This window comes from Salminus brasiliensis, unplaced genomic scaffold (genome assembly GCF_030463535.1).
Source record: "Salminus brasiliensis unplaced genomic scaffold, fSalBra1.hap2 scaffold_123, whole genome shotgun sequence".
Taxonomy (NCBI): domain Eukaryota; kingdom Metazoa; phylum Chordata; class Actinopteri; order Characiformes; family Bryconidae; genus Salminus; species Salminus brasiliensis.
In genome coordinates this window covers 28,134-40,000 of record NW_027326655.1, presented here as the reverse complement: position 1 = coordinate 40,000, position 11,867 = coordinate 28,134, and the positions used below count along the sequence as shown (strand labels likewise).

At 44.7% G+C, this 11,867-nt stretch overlaps 1 protein-coding gene across 1 annotated transcript in view; it reads left to right on the top strand.

The window, feature by feature from the left end:
- Positions 1-11,867, top strand: part of LOC140548821 (voltage-dependent P/Q-type calcium channel subunit alpha-1A-like) — a 40,167-nt gene that overhangs the window by 13,554 nt on the left and 14,746 nt on the right. The window contains 5 exon segments of the mRNA XM_072671992.1: positions 41-89; positions 91-138; positions 8,598-8,703; positions 8,924-9,031; positions 11,659-11,762. Of these exon segments, the coding sequence (XP_072528093.1) occupies positions 41-89; positions 91-138; positions 8,598-8,703; positions 8,924-9,031; positions 11,659-11,762 (415 nt within the window).

Sequence of the window (11,867 nt, the reverse complement as noted above, 5' to 3'; positions counted from 1 at the left end):
CCACCCCTCCCCCTCTAACCTCCCTGTGTTTTTCTTGCAGCGGGCGAATTCATTATAAGGATATGTACAGTTTATTGCGGGTTATCGACCCCCCCACTGGGCTTAGGCAAGAAATGTCCTCATAGGGTGGCCTGCAAGGTTTGGACCCTCTAAACCAGAACCCCTCAGCACCTGCTCGCAGTGGAGACTGGAATGAATGTCGCTTTTCTTTTCTCCTCCTTTTTCTTTTCCTCGGTTCCTTTCACTTCTTTTCGTTGTTTTTGAAGGGCTTTTTTTTTTTTTTCGGTTCTCTTAAGCTTCTGTTCTTCCTTCTTCTTTTGGTTGTTTTTCCACATCATCTCCTCATTATGTGCATTCTGATATGAGAACGAGAATGTGCGGGACAATGCAGAGACCGCGAGGGAAAGCATGACGTGCACCTGCCACAGAACGCTCGCTGTGCTCCGACACACTCACACACTCACACACACACTCACACTCACACACACACACACACTCACACACACAGGCAGACAATTCATCAGACCCTTCACAGACCTATAGAGTTAGAATTATAGCATTAGAATCAGAACCTGAAATAAATTCAGTTTTGATCTGAAATTTTATTTGGAACTAAAATGACATTTTTATTTGAATTCAACTCAGATTCAATTTTGGACTGAAATTAAAGTTTGTAATGATGTTAAACTTTAATGTTAAATAGAAATGTAAAACTGAAATGTAATTTTGAACTGAAATTAAAGTTTGGTCTGAAATTGAATTTGGTGGCCTATAAAAAGTTCAAATTTACTTTATATTGACATGATCAAGTTATTTTATATTTTAAAAATATTTAAAAATTATAAATTATTAGAAATTAAAAAATATTTTTTAGAAATTATATAAATTTCTAAAACACAGTCTTCATTAAATTCACATTTATAGATTTGTTTTTAAACTCATTTTTAGGAAGGTTAGATCTGAAGACATAATTCTGTCCTCCAGGAAATGAGTTATGGTGTGATGATGAAAATAATCAGATCAGAAGTGTCTGAATTTTAGTCTAAATTTTAGATTTTTTTTTTTTCCACACTTTCATGTGCTTTAAATCCAGTTTTGGAGTTTAGATCTGTTCTTTACACCACTTAATTCACATTCAGTTCAAATTCAAAATTCAATTGTAATTTTTATGCAAATTCAATTCCGGTCAAAATCTATTTTCTACCTAAACTTCAATTTCAGATCAAACAGAATTTCAGATCAAACTGATTTTCAGATCAAACTGATTTTCAGATCAAACAGAAGTTCAGATCAAACAGATTTTCTGATCAAACAGAAGTTCAGATCAAACAGAATTTCAGATCAAAAATAATTTCAGATCAAACAGAAATTCAGATCAAACAGAAGTTCAGATCAAACAGAAGTTCAGAGTGTGGTTCAGATGATACATAATCATATTTCAGATTGAATTTAGACGTTTCTATTGATGTGATTCTAACTCTGTACAAAGCAGATAAATATAAACACATAAACACATAAGAGGCAGATCAGAGCAGCATCTCTGTGGTTTGATTCCTGCTTGCTGATGAACGATGCCTGGGGGTAAAAGCAGTGTGCATTGTTCTGGTTCGTCCAGAAGGGTGGGAGGGTTGGTTGGGTGGGTGTTTGGGGGAGGGGGGGGCAGGAACTGCATTGACGTGACTGCCATCCTACATGAATCAGAGCAGCGGGGCTTTTCCTGCCTGTCTGAAGCCTCACTGCTGTTCTATGCGACCGCTCACCGATCTCATAGAACCTGTTTCTTTCTTTACGTTCCTTTTAAACCAGGAGAACAACAGAGTGATGCACCAGTAAGAATCTTGGCCAAAACTGAAATCCAAACTGAACACATTGGGTTAAAAAATCTGTTATTTTAATTGGACGACACTCACAGTACAGTATGAGTGAATCAGAATGAGCGTGTGGATCATATGATCATTATAGAGCATTATAGAGTGCCCCCTACGCTTCCTGTAGTGTATTACAGTCTGTCAGAATGAGCGTGTGGATCATATGGACATTATAGAGCATTATAGAGCGCCCCCTACGCTTCCTGTAGTGTATTACAGTCTGTCAGAATGAGCGTGTGGATCATATGAACATCATAGAGCATTATAGAGTGCCCCCTACGCTTCCTGTAGTGTATTACAGTCTGTCAGAATGAGCGTGTGGATCATATAGAGCATTATAGAGCGCCCCCTACGCTTCCTGTAGTGTATTACAGTCTGTCAGAATGAGCGTGTGGATCATATGAACATCATAGAGCATTATAGAGCGCCCCCTGCGCTTCATGTAGTATATTACAGTCTGTCAGAATGAGCGTGTGGATCATATGATCATTATAGAGCATTATAGAGCGCCCCCTACGCTTCCTGTAGTGTATTACAGTCTGTCAGAATGAGCGTGTGGATCATATGAACATCATAGAGCATTATAGAGCGCCCCCTGCGCTTCATGTAGTATATTACAGTCTGTCAGAATGAGCGTGTGGATCATATGATCATTATAGAGCATTATAGAGCGCCCCCCTACGCTTCCTGTAGTGTATTACAGTGTGTCAGAATGAGCGTGTGGATCATATGATCATTATAGAGCATTATAGAGTGCCCCCTACGCTTCCTGTAGTGTATTACAGTCTGTCAGAATGAGCGTGTGGATCATATGATCATTATAGAGCATTATAGAGTGCCCCCTACGCTTCCTGTAGTGTATTACAGTCTGTCAGAGTGAGTGTTTGGAGTAAATTGACTGTAGAAAAGTCCTCAAAATTCTTTTTTAACCAATAGTGTTGTTTTTGGTCATTTTCGGCCAAAGCTTTGGTGCATCCCTACTACAAATCCCAGAATCCCCCTTTTCCCAGTTAACCTAACCCACGGACCTCAGCCAATGCGGAGCATTCACCAATCTCTCCAACCCCCCTCCACTTACACCCCCCCCCCCCCCCCCGTGACCAAACCAATAACCTCTGTGTCTTTTCTTTCTTTTCTTTTCTTTTTTGTCCACTCCCCCTCCAACGCCCCGCCCCTCGATCTGACCCATCTGTGTCCCGCCCCATCCCGTTTTGCGTTTGTGTCCGTCTGTTGTTGTTCCTCCGTTCGTCTGTGGGGGTCTGCAGCGGCAGGATCAGTTTCAGTGATATGTATGAGATGCTGCGGCTCATGTGCCCGCCGCTGGGCCTGGGGAAACGCTGCCCGGCGCGGGTGGCATACAAGGTTAGAGGGCAGCTGGGCATCCCTCCCCTCGTGCCCGTCGGAGCTGTCCGTTGTTCTCTGTTAGTGTTGGTGTTGGTGAGCTCCTGTATTTTGTGAAAGTTGGTGAAAGTGAAATGTTAGCCAGCTCACACACACACACATCCACTGGAGTGGGAGAACAGAGGAAGTCTTGTCAGTCCTTCTGCACCGTACACACTTTAACACACACACACACACACACACACACACACACTTATACAGACACACACACACACAGCAGTGTAATCACGTTCCTCTCGGATTTACACCTGTTTAACCCCTCCCACTCTGACCTGTTCAGAAAACACAAATCTGTATGTACTTTTCTGGTGCGTGCAGTTTGCAGATAATCCACCAGGGGGCAGAAACTATTCGATTTTCTCATTTATGTCAATTAATATTTCTATTTTGAACTGAATAAATTAATATTGGAGAGTAATGAGGGAACTGAGCTCTGCGGAACTCGAGTGCAGAACTATCGAACCGGAGCTACGGTGGCTTTTAAGGCTCAGTTCAGCTCTAATCAACTCAGAGTAGCGGACGGCTCGCGGCTGAAGCACCGCTGCTGCTGCTGCTGCCACTGCCGCTGGTGGTGGTGGTGGTGGTGTGTGTGTGTGTGTGCGTGTACAGAAGGACTGGGAACGGCGGTGTGTGTTTTGTGCTCTACGTCTCTCCCTCCTGTGGATGCCCACCCAGCGTCCAGACGCCCCCCGAGCTCTGGACACACTCCAGTCTGCGAGTGTAAAGATCCTCTTACTGACTGTCAGGGTTCTCCTCACCTCTAGCAGAGAGAGTGAGGTTATATCTAGAACCTCAGAACCTCGGAACTCAGATCAGCAGAGGTTTCAGAACCATGCTTTCGTCCACTGTTTCCCTCCACCACCGTCCTCACCACCACGCCTCCTCCATCTGTTCAGCTCCACCAGCGCAGTCAGAACCCCTCCCCCCCCTCTCACTCTCTCAGTCACTCACTCTCACTCTCTCAGTCACTCACTCTCACTCTCTCTCTCACTCTCAGTCACTCACTCTCACTCTCACTCTCTCTCTCTCACTCTCACTCTCACTCTCTCCTTCCCTCCCCCCTCTCTCACTCTCTGTCACTCACTCTCACTCTCTTACTCACTTACTCCATCTCTCACTCACTCCCTCTCTCACTCTCTCTCTTTCTGTCTCTCTCTCTCTCTCTCACTACCTCTCTCACTCCCTCCCTCCCTCTGTCTCTCTCTGTCTCTCTCTCTCTCTCTCTCTCTCTCTCTGTCTCTCCCTCTCTCTCTCTCTCTCTCTCTCTCTCTCTCTCGTTCCATTCAGTTCTTCTTTTGCAGTCTCACCCACTACATGACCCCGCCCCTTCGAAGGTGTGGCTCTTCCCCTTTCCTCACTTCTTTCATCTGTATCTCTCTCTCTCTCTCTCTCTCTCTCTCTCTCTCTCTCTCTCTTGCTCATTTCTCATCTGACGGCTCTATGGTAACTCAGCTAGCGGCTGCCGGGTCTCGTCACAGATTTCCGCAGTTCTTCAGTTCATGCAAACAGGCGGGATTCTGAACCGTTTATATTAGATATATATGTAATATATTTACGTTTCCTGGCTTTAATATGAGGTATAAATACAGAGCTGTGTCCAGGCCCTCGCTCCGCTCCGCGGACGCTGGCTGAGCTCAGGTCTGCTGGTTTGCATGAATTCAGAAGAAGGTCTTTTGGCTTTTTGGGTGGAGATGTCTGACGGGCCGTCGCCGTGGCGAGTTACTGTACGTGTGTAGTCTTCCTCACTCTGAGATTTCTGGATGAAGATGCTGAGAATACTGAACTTGACTCTACACATTTTCACCTGATTTCAGTTCAGTTCGACTTTAACTCAGACTCTTTCAGCAGAGGTCAAAAAGGTCAAAGGCTAGAAAATAGTTCAGGTCTCAGAACTGTTTCCAACCATTTCAGAATGAGGAATATTGGAGATCTTCGCCAGATTTAAGGTCGTTAAGCTCGAATACTCTGAAGTTAATCAGGAAATCAGGTCTGCTGTAATTAAAGATCACCAACTGGAGGGGAGTTCACCAGGGGCGTGCAGACCAACACAGACTCCCTCAGGTCATACGCAGAAACGTCCACTACAGGCCTAAAGCTGTGGAAGCAACCGTCAGATGAATGATCAAATATCGGAACGTTCCGGATGATTATTATTATTATTATTATTATTATTATTAATAATAAACCTAAAGTCTGGAGCTAAACTGATCTCAGCAGCTGCAGCAATAATAACCTGCTGAAATCAGGGCTGATCAGTCACAGTGTTTTGGGTGTTTGTAGGTTTTAGGATTTAGACTGAGAGTTAAAGTTAAGTCTGGGTTCAGCTTAATATAATTCATATATGAATATGAATATAATATAGAAATATAAAGTCAGTTTCAGCTGTATTTAATAGATGTTTGAGTTTTATATTCACCTTGTCTTTAAAAGTCAGTCGGTGCTCTTAGCTTATTTATTATTATTATTATTATTATATATAAATAATATTATAATAATATATATAATATTATTGTTTATATTAATGTGAATATAATTATTATTGTTATTCTTATTATTTATATTAATATGAATATTATTGTTATTATTAATATTAATATTAATATTATTCCTTTGGTCTTTTAATCCAGCACTTTTACTAACATTAGTGTTTGTTCTGGATTTTTAAAATATTTTCATGTTTATTTTTGAAGTGAAAACTGTTCTAAGATCAGCTCACAGTAGTTTAGTTTAAATGAAATATTTCATATTTAATTGAATATTTAATGTGGTGAAGAATTCCTGAAGCAGGTCAGCACTGCTTCCACACTGTTGGCCTGTAGGTCATCACCTGCTGGTTTGTGGTCTGGTGAAGCTGCAGCTAGTCTGGGTTCCCGCGCTGTTGTTTAGGACGTCCTACACCACGTCTGTCCTCCGTCCACTCGGAGGCGTGGCTCTGTCGGCCTGGTCGGCCTTCCTGCACATTGCTCTCCGCCCACACCCCACCCCACCCCACTCCACCCCACCCCACTCGCTCTCTCTTATTTCTTTTGTTTGTGTGGAGAAAGTCATCCCTCTCTCGCTCTCTCCTCGCCATCCCTTCCCTCCATTGCCGGGCGAACGTCCACCATCGCCTTTCTCTGTTTCTGTGGTTTTTATCTGTGGAAACATCTCATGGCCTTCCAGTCTGGAGTGAACTAACCCGCCCCCCCACCCGGCCGGTGTCTAACCCAGCCCACCGTCCTCTCCTCACTCCGTCTAACTAGACTGACCTTAGACCGAGCGCCCCCGTCCTGCATTGAGAGATCAGAGGTAATCTGGACTAAAGCCATTCAGACCCACCAGTGACTGGAAACGACCACCAGCCCAACCAGCAAAGAAAACACAGCTAGCCCCGCCCCCAAAACGAGGGATCAGTGCAACGAAAACCATGAAGCGATCAATGGTCCTCTCTGTGCGCGGCTGCTCGTGCTGTGGGGGGGTGGGGGGTTGGGGGGTGCACGCGCCGCATGCCGCATGCCGGGGCTATGGGGTCAGGGGTCACTGCATGGGCCGCTCGTTGCATGCTAGCTGTTGGAGCTGCGGCTTTTCTGCTTGTTCTGGAATGGTCGGGAAGAACGTCAGAGAACCCACGCATACAACACGCACTCCGGCCCTCACGCTCACTAACCCGCCGCGCCCGTGCTTTGTGAACCGATGGCCGACGCTCGATGTTCGAAGGTAACGTTAAATGAGTGAAAGCGGGGGTCTGAAGAACAGCAGCCAGCAGGTGGAGCTGTTCTTAGATGCCGGTTGGCTCATTTACTCACTGTTAATGATGCCTCCAGCAGGTAGGGGGAGCTCTGAGCCACCTTCAGGGGGAAGGGCACGTTTACCTCGTGATCTGTGAGAGCTCCCAGTCACGCCTCCTATAACTACTCAGTACCAGTCAAAACCAGGAAACACCCCCTCGGGTTCTGATCGGGTCAAACGAGGATAAAACGAGGAAACTGTCAGAACATCAAACAGTAACTTCAAAGGAGACGCAAAAAAACGTATTTAAAGTAAATATAAACACAGTTCCTTCATTTCTGTCGCTCCAATTATTATTAAATTCTAATCTAAAAATATCAAATTAAGCAAAAAATGAAAAAGCACAAAAATGGAGATAAGACTTTTGTGCGATAGTGATGATTTATGGAAAACTGTTCTGGACTGAAAATAGTAACTCAGGAAGCTTCATAAGGAATCTTTTTTTTATTATTAGAAAAATAAATATTTATAAAAATAAAATATATAAAAAATTTATTTTTAGAGACAATTTTCAAGAAAATCAGATTCACACACTTCTTGTCTTAGAAACTAATTTTATACAATGTAATCATATTAGATTAAAATATCTTTACAATGAATTAGACGCACATTCAAAGGAGTCATCAAATATACAATATATTATATTAATATGTGCCATAAAAACATATTTCTTCATTAAATATGTTGAAATTATCACATCAATATTTGATGACTCATAAAATATGGTAAATATAATTTTATAATGTTAGTTTTTTGATAATAAATTCACACAATATATTAATCTTTAAAGCAACTTTTTAAATATGCATATATTTTTTAGATAAGATTGAATTCTTGAATATTGATGTTTAAGTAAAATGTTAATTTATGAAATGAATTCATAAATAATTTATCTGTCATTTCATTAAAGCATGTTCTCGTGAGATATTGAATAAATGTAATAAATCTACATAAAAAACATAAAAACATGTTTTAACTGTACCTACATTCAATCAGGTGCGTCCAAACTTTTGACTGGTACAGCAGAAATGGTCAGTCCTAGACTCCTGAACATTGTGGACATTGCTCTCACAGATCAATTCAGTTCAATCAGACGTTCAGACATTCAATCTGACGTTCAGACGTTCAGACATTCAATCAGACGTTCAGACGTTCAATCAGAAGTTCAGACATTCAGACGTTCAATCAGATGTTCAGATGTTCAATCAGACGTTCAATCAGAAGTTCAGACGTTCAATCAGACGTTCAGACATTCAATCAGACGTTCAATCAGAAGTTCAGACGTTCAATCAGACGTTCAATCAGATGTTCAGACGTTTAATCAGATGTTCAGACGTTCTTTTGGAGAAAGTGAGAGAGTCAGCGTCAGAACTAAGAGAGGAGGTGCTGCACTACTCCTAACTAATGCATATAGGGCCTGTCAATCATGTTTTGGCCGCCACCCCCTGAGCTCCCTCCACCTTCTATCTGCCCAGCAAAAGTTCTGATTGGAGGTTTGAATGGCATACTCTCTTAAGACACGCCCACGCACTCTAAACCCCACTGATTGACTCTCCACAGAGACTGCTGCGTATGGACTTGCCTGTTGCCGATGACAACACAGTGCATTTCAACTCCACCCTGATGGCCTTAATTCGCACTGCACTAGACATCAAGATTGCGAAGGGTATGGACCACCAAACTGCAGCGGGGGTCTGTCTGTGTCTCTCTGTAGATTAGATTTCTGACCAACCCTGATTGGATCTTTGAAGAAAGTTCGGGATTTTGGGGGAATTATTTTCTACGGTTCTCCAGGTGTTCAGAGCTTTGTGACGCCTGACATTTCTACACAGTTTGATTTGAGGTGTGTGTGTGTGTGTGTGTGTGTTGACATTGCATGTTCTCAGGAGGAGCAGACAAGCATCAGATGGATGCAGAGCTGAGAAAGGAGATGATGGCGATTTGGCCGAACCTGTCGCAGAAGAGCCTGGACCTGCTGGTCACGCCACATAAGTGTAAGTTGTAGAGGGGTTTGTACTGAGCAGCCAATCAGATCACCAGTCTCATCAGAGGAGCTTCTCTCACTCACTGCTCAAGCACCCTCTGATCAGGCAATCCCTCCACAGCCTCCATCTACTTTCCCCCAATCACCTGGTCCCTCCACCCTCAGCGTCCTCTCCAGAACATCTATCCCATCTCCAGTTCACTTCTCTCAAAGTCTGGAAGGTTCTGTCAGCATTCAGACCCTTCCCTTGACCTCCAGAACCTTCCCTCCATCTTCAGAAGCTTCACTTTTTCTCAACTTCAAAAACCGGCCTTCAGTTGCTAGAACCTTCTCACTTTCCGTCAACGTCCAATAGCTTCCCTCAACCCCTAGAACCTCCCTTCAACCCCAAGCTCACCTTCCCTCAACCCCTAGAACCTCCCTTCAACCTCCAGAACCTCCTCATCAACCCCAAGCTCACCTTCCCTCAACCCCTAGATCCTCCCTTCAACCTCCAGAACTTCCTCTTCAATCCCAAGCTCTCCTTCCCTCAACCCCTAGAACCTCCCTTCAACCCCAGCTCATATTCCCTCAGCCTCCAGAACCTCCTCTTCAACCCTAGCTCATATTCCCTCAACCTCCAGAACCTCACTTCAACCCCTAGAACCTCTTCTTCAACCCATTCAGGTCCAGAAGGTAAAGATCCACCCCAGGATTTTGTTCGTTGGTCTGGGCAGCTCTGCTGCAGCTCTGGACCTGAATCTTCCTTCTACTTTACTCCAACCTCTTCGCTTTCCACCCCTCACATCTCTCCTCCTCCATCTGCTCTCCTCCTCCATCTGCTCTCCTCCTGCCTGTTATCAGAGGGTGCCTTACTATAGACGAGTCCTCTATAGAAGTCTTTTCACTCCAGTGTGGAAGGAAGAGAGCTGTTAGCCTCCCTCGTGGGTGTGACCACATGAACTGTACATCACTAGAAGACCACCAGCCTGGTCAGCTTCTGTCTGACGCTGTTGGCAGTGCTGGGATCAGACCAGGTTTGCATGCCAGTGTCTTGGTCAGGTTGGGTAGGAGGGAACACTCGGGGACGTCCTGCCGTTTTACTCTGACTGTCTTAAGGTTTCTAAAGGGTTCTAGCTGGTTTATGCTCGATGCACTGCGAGGGTCCTGAGTGATCGCACAGCCACAATCACATCACGCGTAAAGATGCCCCTGTCCATCACCGGGTCACACAAATAGAAGCTTTTGTTGCTATAGAGACATGGACGGCAGGAAATTACATAGGGACGCCGGCAACTGAAATACACTACATGTCCAAATGTTTGTGGACACCCCTTTTAATGAATGCTTTCAGCTGCTATGTGCACACACAGTGTGTCTAGTCCCTGTAGAGAAGATGCAATCAAATCCTCACAGCAATGCTCCTCCAGAATCTAGAATCCTAAGTCTTCTTCTCTGGACAGTAGAGACAGTCACTCTAACAGAAGCAGAAGAAACAGAGAAGCAGTGAACGAGCAGGTGTCCCAATACTTTTTGAAATTGTTTATCAGTTGTTTTCCAGATTCTCTCAGATCATGTTCCCCTGTTTCCTAACCTGTAGATCTCATACGTTAACCCTGTTCTTTAGCCTAAGACACCTAAAGCACCTCCCTAAAGCCGCCAAAGAAGGCTCCGGAGTGGAGCAGCCATCTAAACCCTGACTCTGTCATCAGAACAGGTCTGATCCAGGGTGATGCCACAGCCATCCGTCAGTGTCCAGGAGTCCCAGAGGCCATAACTGTCCTCTCTGTCACTGGGTGGGTAGGGTGGTCCTCCCTTTCCCCGATCACTCAGCATGGCGACAGCCTGGAAGCAGATGCTAGCCTTCACTCTACCAGCACTAGTAGCATTATGGGATAGAAGGAACCATCTCAGATGCACCGTGCCCCCACCCTCAGTGCTGACAGTGTAATCCAGTCCTCCCAGGGATGACTCTCAGTGTAAAACGGCTCCTGAGTCCTTGTAGGAACTTGAAGTACAGTAGCTGTGAGAGTTACCGGAACCCTAATATCCCTAAAAGAGTATCTGCCTGTGAAAAGACGATTGGCTCTGTTACGTACTTCACGTGTACCGTGTTACAGTGTGCCTGGATGGTCTCTATGTCTGTGATTTCTCAATGTTGTGTCTCAGTGAGCCAGTTTCCCAGACCCGCATACAGTCTCCTCCACAGCGGCTACGCTATTACGAATAATAGGTGCTTCAGAGGGGGTTCTGATGCCATTTGCATCTGTATTTTTAAGAGTTTAGAACAGAAGCAAAAGCAGCTACACAAGCGATGCAAGCCCAAGCCATGACACTACCTCCACCATGTTTGACTGATGAACTTGCACATTTTTGATGAACTTGCACATATTCAGATCCTTTCTTCCTCCACACTTTGGCCTTTCCGTCACTTTGGTAGAGGTGAATCTTGGTCTCATCAGTCCATCAAACTCTTCCAGCCCGGCTTTATCTTGGACCTGAAGAGGTCCAGTTTGATCTGGGTGTAGGAGGCTGGCTCTCTGGTCCTGTATCGTGTTGTTTGTGTTGTGTACTGTCTCCCACTCCCATTCCCCTCTTGGCTCAGGGTCCCATTCCAGCCCGGTCTAATTGTGCAGGGTAACTTTTGCGTCCTCTCAGCAGCCACAGACCTGACGGTGGGCAAGATCTACGCTGCCATGATGATCATGGAGTACTACCGGCAGAGCAAGGCCAAAAAGCTGCAGGCGCTGCGGGAGGAGCAGGTACCAGTTCTCAAAATCCCAACTTTCCTCTTTTCTGTCCCTCAGCAAACCCCTCCTGCAACCCCCGCACACACCCCCCCAAGATAAACACGTGTCCATTCAGCT